General features: G+C 39.6%; 2 protein-coding genes across 9 annotated transcripts in view; one reads left to right on the top strand and one right to left on the bottom strand.

The window, feature by feature from the left end:
- Positions 1-12,377, bottom strand: part of usp32 (ubiquitin specific peptidase 32) — a 55,196-nt gene extending 42,819 nt beyond the window's left edge. For all 8 annotated transcript variants that reach the window (XM_031285528.2, XM_031285545.2, XM_031285561.2 and 5 more), the window contains exon 1: positions 12,144-12,377. In XM_031285528.2, the coding sequence (XP_031141388.1) occupies positions 12,144-12,201 (58 nt within the window). In that variant the 5' untranslated portion in view covers positions 12,202-12,377. The remainder of the gene's footprint in view (positions 1-12,143) is intronic.
- Positions 12,378-13,279: 902 nt separating this feature from the next.
- Positions 13,280-20,159, top strand: si:ch1073-145m9.1. The gene is made up of 7 exons (XM_031285518.2): positions 13,280-13,561; positions 13,912-14,007; positions 16,623-16,735; positions 18,340-18,463; positions 18,569-18,741; positions 18,870-18,949; positions 19,777-20,159. The coding sequence occupies exons 1-7, from the start codon at positions 13,522-13,524 to the stop codon at positions 19,817-19,819; spliced, it is 669 nt and encodes a 222-aa protein (XP_031141378.1). The 5' UTR covers positions 13,280-13,521; the 3' UTR covers positions 19,820-20,159.
- The last annotated feature ends 256 nt before the right edge of the window (positions 20,160-20,415 follow it).

The following is a 20,415-nucleotide window of genomic DNA, read 5'->3' as shown; positions in this document are numbered from 1 at the left end:
CGGATTGGTTTCCATTTATTCAGCCAAGTCATCTCCACGTGTGATTTCTCGTATAACTCACTATAGCTTTGTCAGATTTTAGTCCTTTTGATTGGGCCTGTGGGAAAGTTCCAGACTTGGCACAGCATGTGGAAGTATCATAACAATTAATTAATTGTTATGATGTTATGATGACCAGAAAACCTATTGACAGTAATACTGACAGTTGATTATTCATTCAAGTCATCTATCAATAAAAAATGCTACATTTTCTATTTAATATCAGTGTAAAAAAAGGCTATTTGAAGATGAACAATACGGCTCTGGGAAATTGTCATGGGCATTCTACAGACAAAATTTGTGTTGTTTGTGAATTAGTGAGAAGGGTTCTGTTATACTACAGAGCAAACTTGATGACAAAATAGTACTACCAGAACAAAATTGTTACAATTAAATGGAGAAATGGGGAAAGAAAACAAAGCAGTCCACATTATAGAGAACACTCTGTATTGTCGATGCTGTGATGCAATGGGCGTATTGTTGGACACTGGGCTGCATTAACTGCAATACTTACAATTCAATGCAGAGCAAACAATGGGTCTGATCTCCGCAACCGCCCCAACACACTTTCCACACACACTCTTCAGACAAAGCCTGGGAACATACAATAGGTATTGACACACACACACACACACACACACACACACACACACACACACACACACACACACACACACACACACACACACACACACACACACACACACACACACACACACACACACACACACACACACACACACACACACACACACAGCAGCAGCAGCAGCACACAGCAGGTTTTCAGTGTTAGACCACCTTACTAAATTATCATGGTAGCAGAGCAGCAGCCAGCAAAGCCTCCTGCTGTGACTTAATGTTTGCTGTCCTATGAAAAAAGCTGGGTCTGCTAGCCTGCTGCTATCACCAAGACTGGAGTCAGCATTCAAATACTGAACTCACATGAGCCACAGTGACCTTTCAGTCAGGGTGAACTGTCAACAGAAACGCGGCAGGCAGAAAGAAACAGGGAGTGCTGTTCTTAAAAAAACCTGCAGGCATGACACCAAACATTCAGCATGAGGCTGCTATTTAATGGGATTGGAAAGAGAAAAACAACCTAAAACACGGCAGTATCCTATTTTTAACTTTAGAGCTCATTATGAATTCATCCTACAAATCCTCATAATGATGATACTATAATCCGTTTGTTGCTGGAGGCTGTCCAGCGACAGTCATTTCTGGGGTGGAGCTGTAACAATTCCAAATTTTGCTGTACAATTAATTGTCTCAGAAATAATTACAATTAATCAAACAAAAATAATTAGCCTAGATGCAGTGTAGTCTTTTAAAGAAAATTACAATTTTGAAATTCTCAAAGTTTCAAAATCAATCCAAATTATTCAAATTGTTGTCATTATTTTACAGCACAATGGCGCTGCGTAATAGGCCTTTTCACAAGACATTCTGACATGTCAGAATGTCATGGCTGAATTCCATTTAGTTCCTTCAGATTCATGGTCCTGGTATTATGCATGCTGGCTCACTGTAACGGCTTAACAGAACAGAGCCAATGTTATTAGTAGTCTATATATATCGACGACGTTTCATTTTCCGGGATTGTTCAGGAGCCGCCTTTAATTCAGCCGGAGTTTTCTGTTGCACGACTAAAACAACCTTTGAACGTACACACGTTCCACCAAAACAAGTTCCTTCCCGAGGCTATTTTGCAGAGGCACCGTTTGTGCCGCCCAAGACGATTGTGATTGGTTTAAAGATATGCCAATGAACCAGAGCACATTTTTCTATCCCGGAATGCTGTGTGGACTAGCCAGACCCTCCTTCGCAGCGCTGTGGAGGAAGGTCTGGCAATGCGATACTATGTTATTAGTAACAACCGTGCTTCTCCAACATATTATCAAATTGCCAATATTGCCACAACCCATTTCTGATCTGCTGCTACATTATGAAACATCCAGACCACCCAGGTCGTCTGGGACAGGTCTGCTTTCTGTCCCCAGAGTCAGAACTAAACAGGGGGAAGCAGCATTCAGGTTTAATGCACCACATATCTGGAACAAACTTCCAGAAAACTTCAGGTCCGCCAGAAGTCTCAGTTCCTTTAAATCAAGGCTGAAGACTTTTCTTTTTGATGCTGCCTTTTTTTTTTTTTAAATCAAGTAATTGTTCATTTCTTACATTGTACTGTAGGGCTGAACGATAAATCGTTTTCAAATCAAAATCGAGATTTGAAAGAATGCAATTAGCTAATCGTGAAGACCGCGATTAATCAAAAGTGGAATATTTAGAGATGCACCGATTGACCGGCTGGTGACCAGAATTGGCCGATTTTCACGTCATCGGCCATGACCGGCAACCTGCCGGTCATTTTTATGCCGGTCAAATTCACTCGGGAGGTGCGTGATTTACATCGCGCAACATCAGCACAACACGTGCACATGCAGGGTTTCCGCTACATGCATGTAGCAGCGGCGCACTGCCGCTCAATCAGCTGTTTATGAAATGTCATAAAGTCGTAATTATACACGGCTCTGCAGAGCCGTCTGCTCTACTGATCTCAGGCGATCAGTCACTCTCTCTCCCCTCTGAGGCTGAAAAACTGGAACTGATTTTGAGAAATATCTTTATACTGCAAGGCTATATTTACTTTATTTGTTATTTATATATTATTTTATTGCCTTTACCGGTTTTCATACATACATAAGTTTAGTTTGCTAAATATATCACGTTTTTAGTTGGATATTGGATGTGAAAAGAAGGAAATGGTTCTTCCATAACATTGCACTTTAGATGTGTGTGAATTTCCCTCACCAGTAGTAATTTATATAGTTCTATTTTATAGTGATCGATTATCTATTCAAAAAATGTTCTATGAAAAATGGTAATTTTCTATTAAAGAAAAGATAGAAAATAAATATTTGTGTGTGCTGTAAAGTGGTTAGAAAAAAATGAAATCAGAATTGGCTAAAACCGGTATCGGCTGGTCAAACTCAATGAAAAATCGGAAATCGGAATCGGCCTAAAAATTGTAATCGGTGCATCTCTAGCAATATTTAAATGTTTGGTTTAACATTTGGATTAACAGTTTTTATTCCTCTTTTTATTATTATATTTACTGTTTTTTCATAAGATAAATGCTGGAATAATGTTACATATCACAGATTGATTCCAGAAATGTCCTATTTCAGTGGATTTTTCATTTATTTTTAATTACTTTATTTAACATGGTAAAAGGTACAATATGTAGATGCTACTATTGAACTGAGGCAGATCAGAAATTTCAGTTTACACGAAAGTACTGATATTTTTTTATTGGAATTGTTTTTACTATTATAACTTTAGCTTTTGTGATAAATGTCATGTTTGACTTTTCAATGTTCCATGCTTATTAAAACAAAAACACTTTGCTGGCAAGTCATATCTAACTTAGCACAAAAAGTAAGGAAATTTGTGTTTGGTAGATTATTTCAGCATTTGTCGCAAGTCAGCCAACGTGGTTGTATTGGTCACTCTGGCAGGAACAGCACGCCCAAGCTGATCCCACAAGTGGTCAATGGGGTTGAGGTCAGGACTGCTGGTTGAAGAATGGGATGCCATCCCACAGCAGTGTGTGACCAGGCTGGTGACCAGCATGAGGAGGAGGTGCCAGGCTGTTGTGGCTGTGTATGGTTCTTCCACACGCTACTGAGGCTCCTGTTTGTGAAATTAATAAAATGTTAAATTGCCAATATGTCTGTTTCTTCAAACTTCAATCATCCAATCCACCAAACGAGTCAATGGCAGAATAAGCTGTTAGGCATTGGCAGAGAAGATTTGGCAAATTTCTCATGGGCGCAACCCACATACTCAGTGCTGCTGCTCATCCCACAAATGCATGTTCCTTACAAATGGGGCACCATTTGAAAGGGAACTAAACAGGCTTTCCAACGGTATAAGATTTATTGCCAAAAAGCATTGTTACCACAGAGAAATAATCTACCAAAACACAAATTTCCTTACTTTTTGTGCTAAGTTTATGTTCTCATCCTTGCATAACAATATAGAGCAGTTTTGATGGTGTCTCATATTGTAATGCCCCATGACCTGTTTTATCTGTTACACAGTGAATATTGAACTTAAACATAAAAAAAAAATCGTAATCGTAATATCTGGCTGAAAAATCGCAATTAAATTTCCCGCCAAAATCGTTCAGCCCTACTGCATTGTAACTTTTAGTCTTGTATTTGATACTTGTCTTATTCTATTTTAGGTGTTTTTATATTCTCTTTAATGAATGTTGTTAAACTGCTCTTTAATAATTTATGCCTTGTTGCTGAAATGTGCTTTATAAATAAAGCTGCGTTGCCTTTTCCTACTATGATAAGTCAAAGCTACCATGGGTGCTATTATGGGAGCAACAACGAGTGTGGAAATAGCTACACACAACCTCTGTAAGCCGATATGACAGCTACTTACAACACGACCAATATGATAAGGCACCTGAGAAGAAAACAGAACATAGCGAGTTCACACAGTTAATGGTAGATAAGATAGCACTGAATTTATTGCTTTGGAAAACCAGCGGAAGGAAATTGTTGGTTAAAGTGCTAAAACGAAGTGTGGAGATAGGTCTGGCTATGCAAGACTACTCAGGGACAGACTCTCGTTCAGCAAGCTAACCCAGTAGCACAAAAAGGCCAGCAATGGCAGAGAGAGACAGCGAGGAAAAACAGTGTGCAGAGCCAGTACATTAATTTTCAATTGGTTGGGCCGACGGTGGCCATTCTGAAGATTTTAACATATTGCCCAAATGATGCAAATTGTAACAAATAAAAAAACTGCCTGCCCATGTTTCCATGGCAAACACCCAACTGGAATCCCTTGTGGCAACATTAGGAAAATCTATATCCACAAACCAGGGAGCACAAGGAAAGAATGCAAAGCAGCGGTCTATCACCTAGTCTGATAAGGCCTGCTGACGTCAACCATAAATGTAAGGCTATGCAGTTCTCAGGTGAGGCTTTGTGTCAGAGTAATTAGAGTGACGGCCACGGTTGTTGCATTGCTAAACTATGTGGTCGGAGTACTAACTTTCCCCTATAAATGTCAGTCCAGACAAATCTTTTTTTTTAATGCCAAAAATAACGCCAAATATCCATTCCAGGGTTTCCCCTATGTTTTTAACTGAGAAAGACAAGATAACTTTCAGTTTAAACAAATTGGTGATGCTGTTTGCCCTCATTGTTCTCTGTGAAGTTTGCTGGAAGTGATGTAATGAAGCACATGATACGTTTTATGTGGAGTGGACACTGCACCGGACTCCATTTAAATAAATAGCCTTTTAAATGCTACATTGCTTGTCAGCAACCAGTTATACAGTAACTTGGGAGGCAACGTACACTCTCTGATTAATTTGGCATGCAGTTAACACACCAGTCATAATTTTGTTTTAATAAAAACTCAACTCCTGGCATTTGTTAAATATTTGGAAAAGTAACTGACAAATATTTAAAGAAACTTTAAAGTGTTAAATTTGGAACATTAAAGGCCAAAGCAGTCAACCTAGCGGAAACACTGGGTGGTCAACCGGTGAAAGTTTCCAGGGACTCTCTAGGAAAATATACAAAGCAGAACCTGATTAATAAGAACATTATAAATACATCGGATATAGAGCCTGTTTCAAAAGCATTACATACTCATGGGTTGCACAAGCATACATCCTCCACAACCCTGCCTTTACAAACACATATACACGTTTCAGCTGGGGCCTGTCTCACAACAAAAAGGTCAACATACAGTAGTCAGGCTATGTTTGAGTTATCCAGCTTCACAAAAGGGTTTCTATGAACATATTCACATGGAAGACGGGTAACAATGTAGGCCTGCACGATAAATCGCGATCTCGATTCACCCTGTTCACGATTTAATTTTTAAATGACTGAGAATAAATAAAAAAATAAATTGGCCATTTTCAGCCTTTATTTTGGCAGGACAGCTCTCACAAAGTTCAGGGCTTCACCCTCAGCCAATGACAAAGCGCCTTTTAGTCACGTGTTTCACTCGTCGAGTGAGCGCGGTAGTTCGGAAATAAACCAAATGGATATTGATGAAAACCCAGGTACTAGTGACGAGATTCAGCCAACCATTCAGTCTCAAACCGAACTCGTTCCGAAAAAAGGCTCGCATTCAGTGGTGTGGAAGTATTTTGGATTCAAGCAAGACGACGAGGGTCAGTCTGATGTGATTTGCAAGGCATGCTTTGCCCTCGTTGCAGCACTGCAAGGTAACACCACAAATCTTTATCAGCACCTCAAATGTCACCACAAAGTGCAATATGATGAAGCAGTACAAGGCAAGAGGTCCAAAAGATGTTTCAATTAGCCTATTTACAGCCATGTTCAGGGCCATATTCAGCGCAGTGCGTTAAACTTCTATTTTTGGTAACCTACTTGAATGGCCAGTTGAATGTTAATTCTATAAAAGGCAAGCAGTTAAAGAGTGTGCTAAGAAATTTGTTGTTTTTGTTACTGTACTTAAATTGGCAATTGACAAACTCCATTTCTCTAGAGACTAATTATGTACTAACTTTAATTATGTAAAGACATGTTCAAGGAGTTCAGATAGAGCCTGTATCAGGGCCATATTTAGTTTAATGTGTTATAGGTCACTATTTTTGGTAGCCTACTGTACGTAAATGGCCAGTATGTACTTTATTTTCTTTATTCATTGAAGCCTCTATGTTTACAGGCTTGTGGTGATGCGCAATGTGCTACAGGTGCCAAAAAGTCTCTGTTTGTTACTGCCAATTTGTTTTGTTTTGTCATGGTTCATGTGTGCAATAAACATTACACTTCGTGAGAAAAAAACTTGTGGCAGAGAATCGTGATATCAATTCTAAGCTGAAAAAATTGTGATTCATATTTTTCCCTGAATCGTGCAGGCCTATAACACTGTCAGGTGTTAAAACATCTGACGCAATGCAACAGCTCCACAATCTATATGTTCAAAATGACCATTGAGGTGAGTCAACACCACCACTGGCAAGGACAGACGGGAGTTCAGTTAATTAAACAGCATCAGGCATTATCTGTTGCAGGGATATACAGTCAGCTGATCATTCTGGAAGTATATTCTTTCTCCACTGTTCAACTGCCATTCAAAGGATGGCACACTGTACCTGTTCTTAGATCTCTGCATTAAAACTCTGCTACTTGTTTACAAAGCTCTAAATGGCCTTGCACCTCAGTATATAAAAAGAAATGTGCTAATTACACACAAACCAGCTAGAACTCTCAGGTCCACAGGCAGAAGTCTTTTAACCATCCCTCGTACTAACTCTCAAGCAAGAGACGCTGCCGTCTGCATTTATGCCCTATGTAGATGGAGCTATTGACCTGAGAGAGGCTCCCACACTGAACACTTTTTAAAGCAGGTTAAAAACATTTCTCTTCAAAACAGCGTATGGCTAACCTCTTGTGTGTTTAGTGTTTCTTAAATATCTTGGCATTTGTATACTCTGCACTGATTGTTTTTGCACTTGCTTTAATTCTTTATTATTAATCATTCAGTCATTTTTATGTAAAGCACATTGTGTTGCATTTTATTATGTATAAAATGTGCTGGATCAATAAAGTTGACTTGACCTCTAACTTCCCTTAGCCTTGCAAGCAACTCAGCTGATTCAATATTTGGACATCAGATGACTTTTCTCTTTAAGCAAGGTCTATTGCCTTTGATTGTTATCAAACATGCTAATTTGGCATACCAATCAATGATCAACTGGGGTGGTTTCTTTCTTTCTTTCCCATAAAAGTAAATGTTCAGTCATCCTCTTATTTACCATTTAAAAAGAAAGTAGACTTTTACCTCTGAAAACCTAGAAGCTCAATCCCCACTCTGGGATAGTAGTGTTGTATCCACCTAAAACGTAAGTCTGTCAAATCTCCGCTCAAATGAACAATTTTACTCTTCTTTACTGTGGAAGAGACCTGTAGATGCTGAAATTCGTTGTATGCCTATACAGGTTGACACATTCATGTTTCTTCGATGCACGAGCTTTTGCAACGCCGATCCAAGTTTGTTCTATTCAAGAATATGCTCAACAGGACAAGCAGATGCAAATACTGTATTTGAACAGAGAGTGCATATTCAGCCCTGTAAAATTAGTCTTGAAAGATGACTGAATGACCCTGGGTTATACTACAGCAACACATCAAAGCCTAACCTTTTTCAACAGGATGTTCCCTGACCATTGCTGGTGTCCTACTGGAGTGAACTTCCATGAAAACTGACCACATAATTGCGGCAGTCGAGCCTGCTTTGGGAATTAGGAAGGCTGCCCTGTGACTGGTCAGATAAGGCTGGATAATTCCACCGCCTGTGTGTGTTCACATGTGATCATCAGAGTGGGAATGACAATCATCTTGAGGAATGTCCAACCCACCACACAAGGAGCCGATATTGAAAAGATGCCATTTAGGCAATAGAGGCGTCAATAGGTCAAAGTTTGTTCAAACGTGGGCTTTTCTGTATGAAAATAAAAGTGAAGAATCCTGGCTGAAAATAAGTTACAGACTTTCATCATTTAACATAAATATGAATGCAAAGGACAGGTCTGTCTATCTTCCCTGTAGAACCCTGGTTTAGATGTGACAATGTACTGGATGGATGTGTAACAGCCTATAATGGAGTGGAATCAAGACAACGTTCAGCTATTGGTAACCCAGGGAGTACTTGACGTTCCACTTCCGGGGGTGCTGCGTTGCCACCGGAAAATCCGCCGGATTTCACTCATTTAAATCCAGACAGCTAGCTAGATTATCTATCCACTCTGAGTTTTCTGTTGCAAGACTAAAACAACTTTTAAACGTGCACATGTTCAACCAAAACAAGTTCCTTCCAAGCCCATTTTGCAGCGGCACCGCGGCTTTTCTCCGGTGCTTAGCACTGCCCAAGATGATTGTGATTGGTTTAAAGAAATGCCAATAAACCAGAGCATGTTTTCCTCCCATCCCCGAATACTATGTGGAGTAGCCAGACTCTCCTCCAGCGCCCTTTGGAGGAGGGTCTGGTAAAGCGAGACTACCCAGGGAGTAAAGTGCAACAAGAAGGCCATCAGGCATAAGATCTCCTATATACTTCCTGATAAATGCTCGGCCACATCTTACATAACTCAGACTATGCATCAATTTACAACACAGCTGTACCCAGCTTTGTGCTTTGCTTGTTTTATCTAAATTTACTCCTGCATATCACCTGATTTGACAGCAAAATGCTTTTAGAAAAGGCACCTATGATTCCATGGGCAGTGAAATACATTAACTGACTTTGCAGTACAGGTCTGAAACAATGTCAACAGGCTAAATAAAAAAAAAAAAAAACATGCACCTCGTGTATATACAGTTCAGCATATGCATCCTGACAGTCTCTTAGCTCAAACACTGACGATTGATGTTGGCCATATCACATGGTTATTCTTGAAATGCACCAGACAAAGGCTAAAGCTTGAATATTTTTGCATTCTGGGGTCCCTAAACAGTCTTTGGGTTGCATAAATTGGGTATGACTGAAAAACTGAGACTTGTGTGGATTCAATGAGCCCACTTTCATTCCTGTGTGATGATGTTAGTCCCCACAGTAGCCACTTCATTGTAGTGAATCCGTTACTTTAAAACTTGACCTCCCTGTATAAAATTACCTGTTGTGACCTCCAGGATAACCGCAGTTTAATAAAACTTTACAACCACAAACTATAGACCTAGGGCATTCAGAGGATGTATGGCTTTCCTAGGTATATTGACAATAAGGGGGTTCTGAGCTATTTTCAGAACAGAACTGCTTGCCATCGAATCACCAAAAAATTCTTACAGAAATCTGTCAAATCTATCAACAGTTTTTTTTTTTTTTATACCAAATCACAGCATGTTTTTTTCTGTGGTGTTCCTTAAGGTCTTGGTGTCTTGATGTGGTATTTTGGAGGTATTTTTGACCATTTGTATTAAGTGGTCCAAAATTGTTATATTTTGCACCAAATCTCTTTAACAAAAGGCATCAACCCAAGAATGTCTGCAACAATTTATGAGGCATAATTGAGCATTAGAATGGCCTTAATAAGAGTAAACAGGAAAGGGTTACAGTACGCTGTTGTGAATGTGTGGGCCTGGACTGTTGTTAAATTCCCAGCCTGAATTATTATCCCAATCTGGCCCTGTGTGTGTGTGTACAGTTTAGAAGAAGCAACCTGACCAGACCACGGACCCCAATTTGATAAGATTTCATCCAAAGGTTTAGCATAGAAATCTAGACGCACCCTAGTGGCAGCAAATTTATTTTGCAGACAGGAGGATCTAGGCACTCTCCGTTGGCTTGCGAGCTGGAAAAACGCTACCTTCTTCGTTGCTCTGCCTGGTTGTAGCGCTATCCTATTGCGTGCAGAGGGAATTTGAAAGACAACCGTTTATCCCGCCCCTCGGCTTGAACTCCGTCAATGGTGAGTTCCCAGATCCAACATCTTGATGTGGGTCTGGCTTGTCAGGCTAACAAAGGTCGCCCATCTGATAGGACTTTTGCTTTCAGATGTTTTATTACAGAAAGTGTATGAAACTCATGACCAAATCACCATGGGGAATAATTTAGACAATAATGTATGACTACATTCTGTCATCGTTTTACTTATTGATGGAATTATTGTGAAAATAAATTATACCCCATGGTACTGGGGTAGAGCTAGGTACCGAACTTCGATACTTTTAGGCACAGACCAAATTGCTCCATCATCAATCCATAGTATCGAGTATCGAAAAATGTCTTGTCATTCAATACCTAAGGAATAAATGTCATCAGCATCAATGAGCCAATAAGCATGCAGCATGCTTGTGCCAAGATCTAATAATGTTTGTGACGGCTCTCAAACATTACACATTGTAGAGACATACAGGGAAACACAATACTTTATGCACAGAGATGTGACTCGTGTGTGTGTGTTTTTTTGAAAGGCTTGACTTGTGCATCACATAAGTGTAAAGGAGCTGAAAAAAATGTGTAATGTTGTCTTTTTTCTTTGTTAAATTGGATTTTTATAAACTTGGTATTGAAAAAAGTATCGTTCAGGAATCTGTATCAAATTCGCGGTATCAGTACCAAAAACATTTTGAATGATACCTAGCCCTAGTGCTGGTGTCCCCTGGAACACCTTCAAGGACCCCTGGGGGTCCCCGAACCCCACTTTGGCAACCACTGCCCTAGCACAAACACTGATGATAACATATCATATGGCTATTCTCGAAATCCGCCAGGCGAAGGCTAAAACAAACAGTCTGGAGGCATTTTCCTCTGGGAACTTAGCTAGCTGTAACCACCTAGCTAGCTAACTGACATCAACTGTCTAGCTAGCTAGTAACGTTAGACAAGTAACGCGAAGCTAGTAGCAGCAGACTTACTTAACGTTAGCTAGCTAAGGTGATAAGAGCTAGGCTAAGCGTTACACTGTGTGTCAGCCACAAAGTTAGCACATATTCAAATCTGTCTGCACAACGGTTTTGCCACATACTGTCAAGCCAGCCCATCCCTCCTCATTAGCCAACACTAGCCCCACAATCAACGCTTTCGTAGCTATGGACAGAACGTCACGCCAAGCACAGTCCAAACATCTGTCACTTTTACATGACCTTGCTTATAAGCGAAGGCACACGCCTCATAAAATACCAGTCAGCTATATTTCCATATTGATAGGAAGAATAGCCCAATTCGGGATGGACAGAATTCATACAACGACGTCTTAATTACTAGGAAACGCTTCCTATTGCATCCAAACATAGTGTATTTTGCAAAAAGACGACTGCAGAAAATACAGGCTTAGCTATTGTTAAACTTAACACGTAATTAAATTCCGTGAGGCTTTCCGACATTGTTTTATGCCGAATTGACTAATGGATCTTAGCGGTTCCATAGAGGATGTATGTTATTTTTGACAGGTGTTTACCTTATCAAATAACCAAAGCCACTTAAATCGCTAGATTTTAATGGGTGGCCAGGACGCCCTCCTATGTAAAGGGCTAGTCTAAAACCTGACAGTTAGCTAAGCTAGCGCAACTGATGTGGATTTAGCCCGTTGCTTTTCTGCTTACCTCTCTTGACGGCCTCGTCATACGACAGGAATCCTATCCTCGACTCTTTGGCCCCCATGCTCCCCTCATTTCATTGCGATGTGGAAAAATAAACGTTGTGCACTGAGTTGATCAAAATTGTTTGTCGCCTTATCCGTTTATTGTGAAATGGGTTCCTGGTGGTGTGTGTATGTGGTGAACGGGTGAATGTTTTCAGCGACGCCTCCATTCTGTCACATGATCTGACTCTACAGGTCAGTTGATCAGCTCCTTCGAACGCTTGTAAACACAACCACCATGGCAGACATAAACGTTTTATTTTTAACTCAATAACTTCATTAAGTGTTTCCCTTCATTCTTGCAAATTACAAAAATACAATTTTGACTAATTATGCGCAGTCATACCAAGCTGTCAATACGTGTGCCTGTCTGGGGATTGTAGGTTGTAAAGAAGTGCGAGTAGCACCACCTTGTGGCTACCATACAGTCTATGATATAACAGTATAACCAAAGCCCGTCTACGGAAATTCTTTGGTATAACCCATACACTATACAGTCTATGTATGGTATAACCATAGACTGTATATAAGAGGGTATAACCCGGTTGACAGGAAGTGACGCGATTATGGAAAATTAATGTAGTTATATGGTTATATCCATAGTTATATACATGGGCTACATAATATGTACAATTTATGACATTAAATTATTGTCTGCAATATAAATGCACTATATGACATTGTTATAATGGCACAAATTATTTGTTCTCTTGGAGCTATAATAATCACAATTCTACCAAAATATTTCTTTTTGTTCATTAGACAGACCCTTCTATTTTCTTCCACCAAAATACGATGACATTAACGGCCAAAAATAAAATCACTAAATGTTATAGTTTGTTTGAAGTTTATTGTTGAAAGAAAGAGACTGAAGGACAGGGTGGTAGATTTGGGAAGGGAGTGGAACATTAAAGGACTGTTAGAGACAAGGGATAAACAAATACAGGTTAAAAGGGTTTTGTTTAATTATTTATGATTATTATTATTTTATGTTTTATTTTTTGGGGGTTGATGGTTATTTAAATGATATTACACACTCCGGTACAGTAGGTGACGGCATGCATCTTAACGTTGGTTTGTAGCCCGCCAATAACCTAAAGAAGAAGACGAACCGGGCTCGTTCTTTTAATACATCCATGCGTGACACTATGGATGTAGAGACCTACACAGGGATAAAAGCATGATGTAGAGACCTACACAGGGATAAAAGCATGAATATATCCATGGCTGTACGACAACTGCGCGTGTTTTGATAGCTAGATAGGTCGGCTTCTAAAGCGGGTTGCATCCTCTTTTTTTTCCGGGATTAGGCGCCACTGTACCGCTCATATTGATCGGAGATGGGACTCCAAGTTCTGCTGTGGTGGCCGAATATTATCGGTAAGAAACATTACAATTTTAAGGACCTTTTTTTTGTATTTTATATTTGTGTTATGTGCGAGGGCGTCAGTTCACCATGGCATGACAGCTGCGAACCCACGTAACTTGGCCTGGCTATTTACTAAACAACACACATCAGCCAGATTGCTAGAATAGTATCTTGGCTTTAGATAGTTAACGAATGTCACTATATGATTTTGACGCTGAAAGATGTCAAAGTAATGAGAAAAAACACCCTAATTAATTCGAACTGACCATGGCTAAAGAGGGTAACGTTATAACAAGATAGGCCCTATTGCTGTCACTGAATTTACTTGGCTGTTCTGTATGTATGTATTTGTCTCTTCCAGGATACATTAGGATTGGCCTTGTGTTTGCTGCATGGGCTGCCTATAAGACACCAGCAATCTTTGTCTCTCTTTACTCAATCTCCATAGCACTAGATGGTAATGTATCTGTTTACCTTGTTGACCTGTGGTGAGAGGCTTTGACATAGGCCTACTTCGTAGTCTTGAAATGGTGCTGCTGTTGGATCATATTTTACATTGATACATTCCAGTAGGCAACCAATAGATAGATAGATAGATAGATAATTTATTGATCGCCCAAGGGGAAATTCAAGGTCCCAGTAACTTAGAGACATCACACACAACACACATATACATCATAAACAGGATGATAAAATAACAAATCCACATGAATAATATTGACAATAAAAGAAAAAATACTAAATAAAAAATCCACATGAATGTACTAAGGGATGTATAAGCATGAGACGCTTGCAGTGACAGGGCAGGGACTGACCCTGTGATTCAATATGTATTGTAAGGTGCTCTATGAGAGTGTGTGTCATGGTGGTAGTGCAAATAAGTCCAATAGTGCAAGGATAAAGTCTAGAGACCGGTATTAAATATGGACAATATAAGAGAATAATGTAGACATAGTAATATAAAAACTATAGCAGTGCAAGGGTAAAGTTTAAAAAAAGACAGCATTGAATATGGGCATTATAAGGGAATAAAGTAGACAGTAGGATAAACACAAATCAACAGTCAATATATTGAACATGTCTACATTACAAACAACATTTTTCACAGAAAGAGAACCACAGGTGTAACTAATAATAATAATGTCTGCCTGTCATCTAAGTGTGCATTGGTGACATCATCATTTAATGCTATTAATTATACATGTGCTTTACCTGCAATGACATTTTGAAAAAGGTCTACAGGCCTTTTTCACAGCAGACTTTTGATCACAGGTGTAAATAATAAAATGAATGATGGCTGAATTCCATTCAGCTGCTTCAGTTTCAGACTCTGGGTAGTGTGCGTGCTGGCTCACTCGGCACACACTCATGTCATGACCAAAATAGAATGAAAAAAGGCCTATTTTGCTGCTGGTAGATGATGTTTGCAGTAACTAAAGACCGGATTATTAAAAATTAATAGTTTATAGTTTAATAATAAAAGTGATTAATAGCTGTAGTACTACGTAAGCGCATGAATCCACGCGTTCATGTATTCACACAACCTCACTAGAGGTGCAACACTGACTCGATTAATCGATTAGTTGTCAACTATTAAATTAATCGCCAACTATTTTGATAATCGATTAATCAGTTTGAGTCATTTAAAAAAAAAAAAAAAGATTTCTCTGATTCCAGCTTCTTGAATGTGAATATTTTTTAGTTTCTTCTCTCCTCTGTGACAGTTTTTTCACCATGTTTTGACATTTTTATAGATCAAACAACTAATCGATTAATCGAGAAAATAATCAACGGATTAATCGACTATGAAAATAATCATTAGTTGCAGCCCTAAACCTCACAGACCCTTGACCTCCACGCCAAATGTCAGCCTCCTAGGGCAAAAAAAACGGTGGCTGCCAAAAGGTAGGGGAATGTTTGTGGGTCACCCGACAGCGTTAGCTATAGAGCTTCAGACTTGAGCTGGGCGATATGGAGAAAATCAAATATTATTATAATATATATTTTTTACCAAAAGCATCAATGTCGATATTGCGACAATATTGTTGTGTTGACTTTTGGTGCTTTCACAAAATATTAACACAATCAGAGTTTTGATAAATAATCACCAATAATAGGGATACAATGACTAAGTGGGTAAAGGCAAATAACAGAGCAGCTAAAACAGTCTGGTTAGTTTAGAAAATCACATCACTTGACTGTAATGCAGCCTGTAAAACCAGGAAAAGACAACATTTATGTCATATCTAGATATAACGATATCCAAAATGTAAGACGATATCTACTCTCATATATTGATGTGAATATAATATCAATATATTGCCCAGCCCTACTTCAGACACAGCAGTAGACCACCGTTGTAGTATTGAGGCCTATTTTTATACTGTAGGTGTAACTAATAAAATGACATCAATCGTGGCTGCATTCCATTTAGGTTCCCATTTAGGGCTCTGATATTGTGCATGCTAACTCAGTGGCAATGGCATACCAAATGTTATTAATTACACCTGTGCTTTGTCTGCTATGACAAGTGAAAATGGTCTGTATAGGCTACTGTATGCAGCGGCGGTGCACAGAATTCATTAAAGCTATAGTATGTAGTTTCTGCTGCCCCCATGAGGCATTCTAAGTAATGACGACAAAACTGTGGCGCGTCCACATGATACAAGCCTTCCGTGACCGTGCTTTGTAGCAACTCATTTGGCAATGGCTTGAATGTAACGGACGTTCAATAATATCAAAAAGTTACGCACTAAAGCTTTAATTCTAGTGTCTTTCTGGGCCCTCCTTACATGCGGGCCCTGTATACTCCGTCCCCTTTTTCCCCTCAGTCTGACGCCCATGACATTTAATTAATCAAGCTGCATCCTATCATATCATATAAAAGATAGACAACCTGAAAGGTATTATTGATAAAATGCTGATAATGATACTGCATGAGTGCAGAACAGAATCTTAGGTATTGCTGTGTCCAGTTTCAAAACCCAAAGATGCCTTGCCAGGAGGAATAGTTACTAAGTGCACATGACATGAGGGGTCTGTCTGCACTATGTGATGATGTTTCCTGTGCAGGAGTGGACGGCTGGCTGGCAAGGAGGCTGGGTCAGACTTCCAGGTTTGGAGCCTGGCTGGATGTAGTGGTGGACAACCTGGGCAGAGGCATGCTATGGAGCCTGCTGTTCAAGGTCTGATGGCTGCAGAACATTCAACGCAAACAGTATACACACTAAGTGCTCACAATGTTACTATATCATTATCATATAAGAAATCTTTTCAAATGATCCTCTCTTTTTGATTTACACACATAATTATTGCATGCAGTGTTTTTGAAAACGTAAGGGATGATCAGCTGGTACAAAATAGTCTAGTATTTGCCAATAATGTCATCCATATTAATCCTTTTTACACCAGCAGCAGCCTGTACTGTTCTGCATCTTGGTTTTTGTAGTCTCGCATTGCCAGACCTATCTCCACAGCGCTGTTAAGTAAGGTCTGGCTCCTCCACAGATACATTCCAAGATTGCATTTTTAAATTTTTTAAACCAATCACAATCGTCTTGGGCGGCGCTAAGCTCCAGTCGCAAAGACCAAAAGAAAACGCCACATACAATATTAAATGAAGTTAACTGTTCATACAATACAGTAACAGGAGCTATATACATGTAAATTAGCTGCATACATGGTTAAACGTAATTTGCTCTTATTAGTGTATTCGCCATGTGTATTTTTTTCCATAGCGATCCCCACCAAGCGGTCCCAAAACGTCCCAGTTAGATGGTAAATGCCGTAACCATATTCTTTGTAAATCTTTACAATCATTCCTCAATAGAGGCCTGCCTTGTTGCACGATTCAAATTTTCTTCAAAACGCCATTTCCAGCGTGTAGTTTGCTAGGTCAAAGTTTGTTGTTTCCCGAAGAGAACAGAGTTAGACAGCGTCAACACACATCGCCACAACATCCGGCGATTATCCTGGAAATGAATTGTCGTCGATCCAGATTGATGTTTTTTTTGTGACATCAAGCAGAACAACCACTGTACCACTAAACCTTGTCTCTAAAGAATTTATTTAATACTTATGCTGTATTTTATCCTGGATGCCAGCCGAACTTAGCCCCGCCCACAACATTTGAGGTCGGGAAGTTCGGTCTGGACTTGATCTGTTTTGGAGCAACTATGCTCGAACCAGAGCTGTTTGGACCAATCAAATTGTCAGGGCGGGCTTTATACGATGATGGACAGATGATCAACAGTAACGTAATCAACCACGTCACCAAAGAGCGCTTGGGTTGAATTAGTTTACAACAAAGATGGCTGCCACTGGAGAATTGAGATGTGTAGATTCTGCCATCGCGTCTGTTATAGAAGATATCGACAGCGCATTCATTTTAAAAGAGGAACAGAGAACTGCGATCAAGGCATTTGTTGATTGGAAAGATGTTTTTGCAGTCCTTCCTACGGGATTCGGCAAAAGTTTAATTTATCAGCTGGCCCTAATTGTCGCTTAGAAGATGGGGCGCAATGAAAACCCTGTGGTCAACATAAGTCACATACTGCATTGTCTTTCTGGTTTCTGGTTCGGTTGAAACACGCCCCATAATCACAGCCCAATGGAGCAGTATCAGACTCATATTCTGACAACGTCAGGCTAGCTGTATTTACTTGTGACTCTGAATGTATGTCTGATGAAACAACTTTGTGCAAACACGCAGGTGTCTTGTACTGTACCATATTTAAAATGGTGTTAAATGTTTCTTGATGTCTGATGTCAACTATGTATTGTATTATAGTGGGGTTGGCTGGTGTCTGCCTTGGAGTGGTGCGTGTTTGTGTGTAACCACAATGCCAGAGGTGACCACTGGAAGAACAGTTTCATCACCAGCCCTCGATTCATACAAGCCATCATGGCAAACGGTACGGTCTGTAACTGTAAATAAGTTGATGATGCTGTGCAGCTCAAGATAAATCAATAATTCCATGAGTTGATCTGAACTCAAACTGTGCATCTGGTGCTGTTAGGGTTTCGGACACCTCTTGGCACATGGGTGGTGAGTGGGCTGCACTGCCTCCCCCTGTGGCTGTATGGGTATCAGTGGGGCTTACTATCCCACTGGCTGTATCTGCCTCCCTGGATCCAGGCTTTGGGGACCCTGTTGCTGGCTGCAGGCCGCCTGCTGGCTCTATCAGTGGAGGTAAAAATAACCTGTGATAATCCTAAACATCATGTTGACAGAAATAATTTCTGCTCATACAGTATTTATGTTATATTTGTTCATGTAAAGCTGTCTCACAGCCAATCATCCCATCTGTTTCTCTGCAGATATGGTGTATATGGACACACATCGAATACCTCACCAATGATGAGCCGGAAGAGAAAAAAGAACTGAAAGCCACTGGGCAGTCAGTAAAACTGTCCTAACGCTGACATTGTTCTGCCACCTTTATATAAGAGATGGCCTGATGTCACTTTTAGTTTTCTCCAAAGAAAAACAAATTCAGCCATTGCTGTGGGAGAATATGGACAAATGGGCCACATGTCGGCACATTCTAAATTGGTGTATTTAGAGGTATAAGATGGCAGTGAAATCATCTGACAGCAATCATATTTGACCTCTCACTTACTTTCTGTTCTGACTTCAGTTTAAAAATTGGGGATCTGGATTTCTCTTTTTTAAACTAGTGAACATGATTGATGGCTGCTGAGTCTCATCTTACCCCTGTTACTGTAAGACTGTGTTGACAGTAGGCATTCAGATACATGTGGAAAAGAAGCCTCATAGGTCTGTTGAACTGTTAAAGGGAAAATGAATGTTATTTTTGTTATTCATAGGGAACACAGTGGCAGGACCCACTTACTCTTAAACCTGAGCAAAGACTGAAACCTTTTCTGAGACTGTTACAAGAATGTCAGCAGGCCAGTTAGAAGTATGAAAAATTAAACCGTTTTTTTTGTTGGTGGTAAGAGTATTTGTGATCGCTGTAATTTACTTTATGAAATCACACCAATCACCCAAGGGAGAGACTTATTCTACACATAGATCAAAGCACTATTGAACAGGAAGCTTGACTAAAAAGCCTGTATCTGTAAGGGACTTTTTTTTTTTTTAAATACTTCCTTAATGTAGCCTATATTTTATGCTTGCACACTTTCTGCTGAACATAATGAGAATGTGTGTGGCTAAATGGGTCATTATAATTATTTCTGAACTTATTCCTTTCATGTGCAGATCTAGAAAAGGTCATCCATGCTGTCATCTCCTCCAGACTTGACTATTGCCGCACGCTTTATCTGGTGTCAGCAGGTGAAACATCCAAAGACTTCTACAAAACACTGCTGCCAGGCTTTTAACCCGTTCTGAGATAAGCAACCACATCACACCAATTCTTGCTGTCTGTCCTTCATTGGTTACCTGTAAGGTTTAGAATTGATTTTAAGATATAACTGCTTGTTTTTAAAGCCGTACATTGCCAGGCTCCTGTCTGTGCTCTGCTAACTCCCCATAAGCCTGATTGCTGCTTGAGATCCTCTAGCAGGGCCCTAATGATTCCTAAATCCCAATTTATTATTATTTATTAGGTTTGATGTTCCTCACCTCTTTTTTTAAAAATCTTTCCTTAAAACTCACTTTGATTTTATGAATGTATCTTTTTTTTCTTAACTGATTTTATTGTTGTAATTGTTTTATATCTTGTTGTTTTGGATTTTATTTACATTATTGTTTTATTCTAAAGCACTTTGTAACTTGAAAGGCGCTATATTAAAATAAATATATATATATATAATTTTCCTGCTGGACATTATACCAGTTCATCCCAAAGGTGTTGGATGGGGTTGAGGTCTGGGCTCTGTGCAGGCCAGTCAAGTT

Source organism: Sander lucioperca, chromosome 5 (genome assembly GCF_008315115.2).
Source record: "Sander lucioperca isolate FBNREF2018 chromosome 5, SLUC_FBN_1.2, whole genome shotgun sequence".
Classification (NCBI taxonomy): Eukaryota; Metazoa; Chordata; class Actinopteri; order Perciformes; family Percidae; genus Sander; species Sander lucioperca.
Note: the sequence above shows the minus strand (reverse complement) of the source record. Positions and strands in the feature narration are given on the sequence as shown.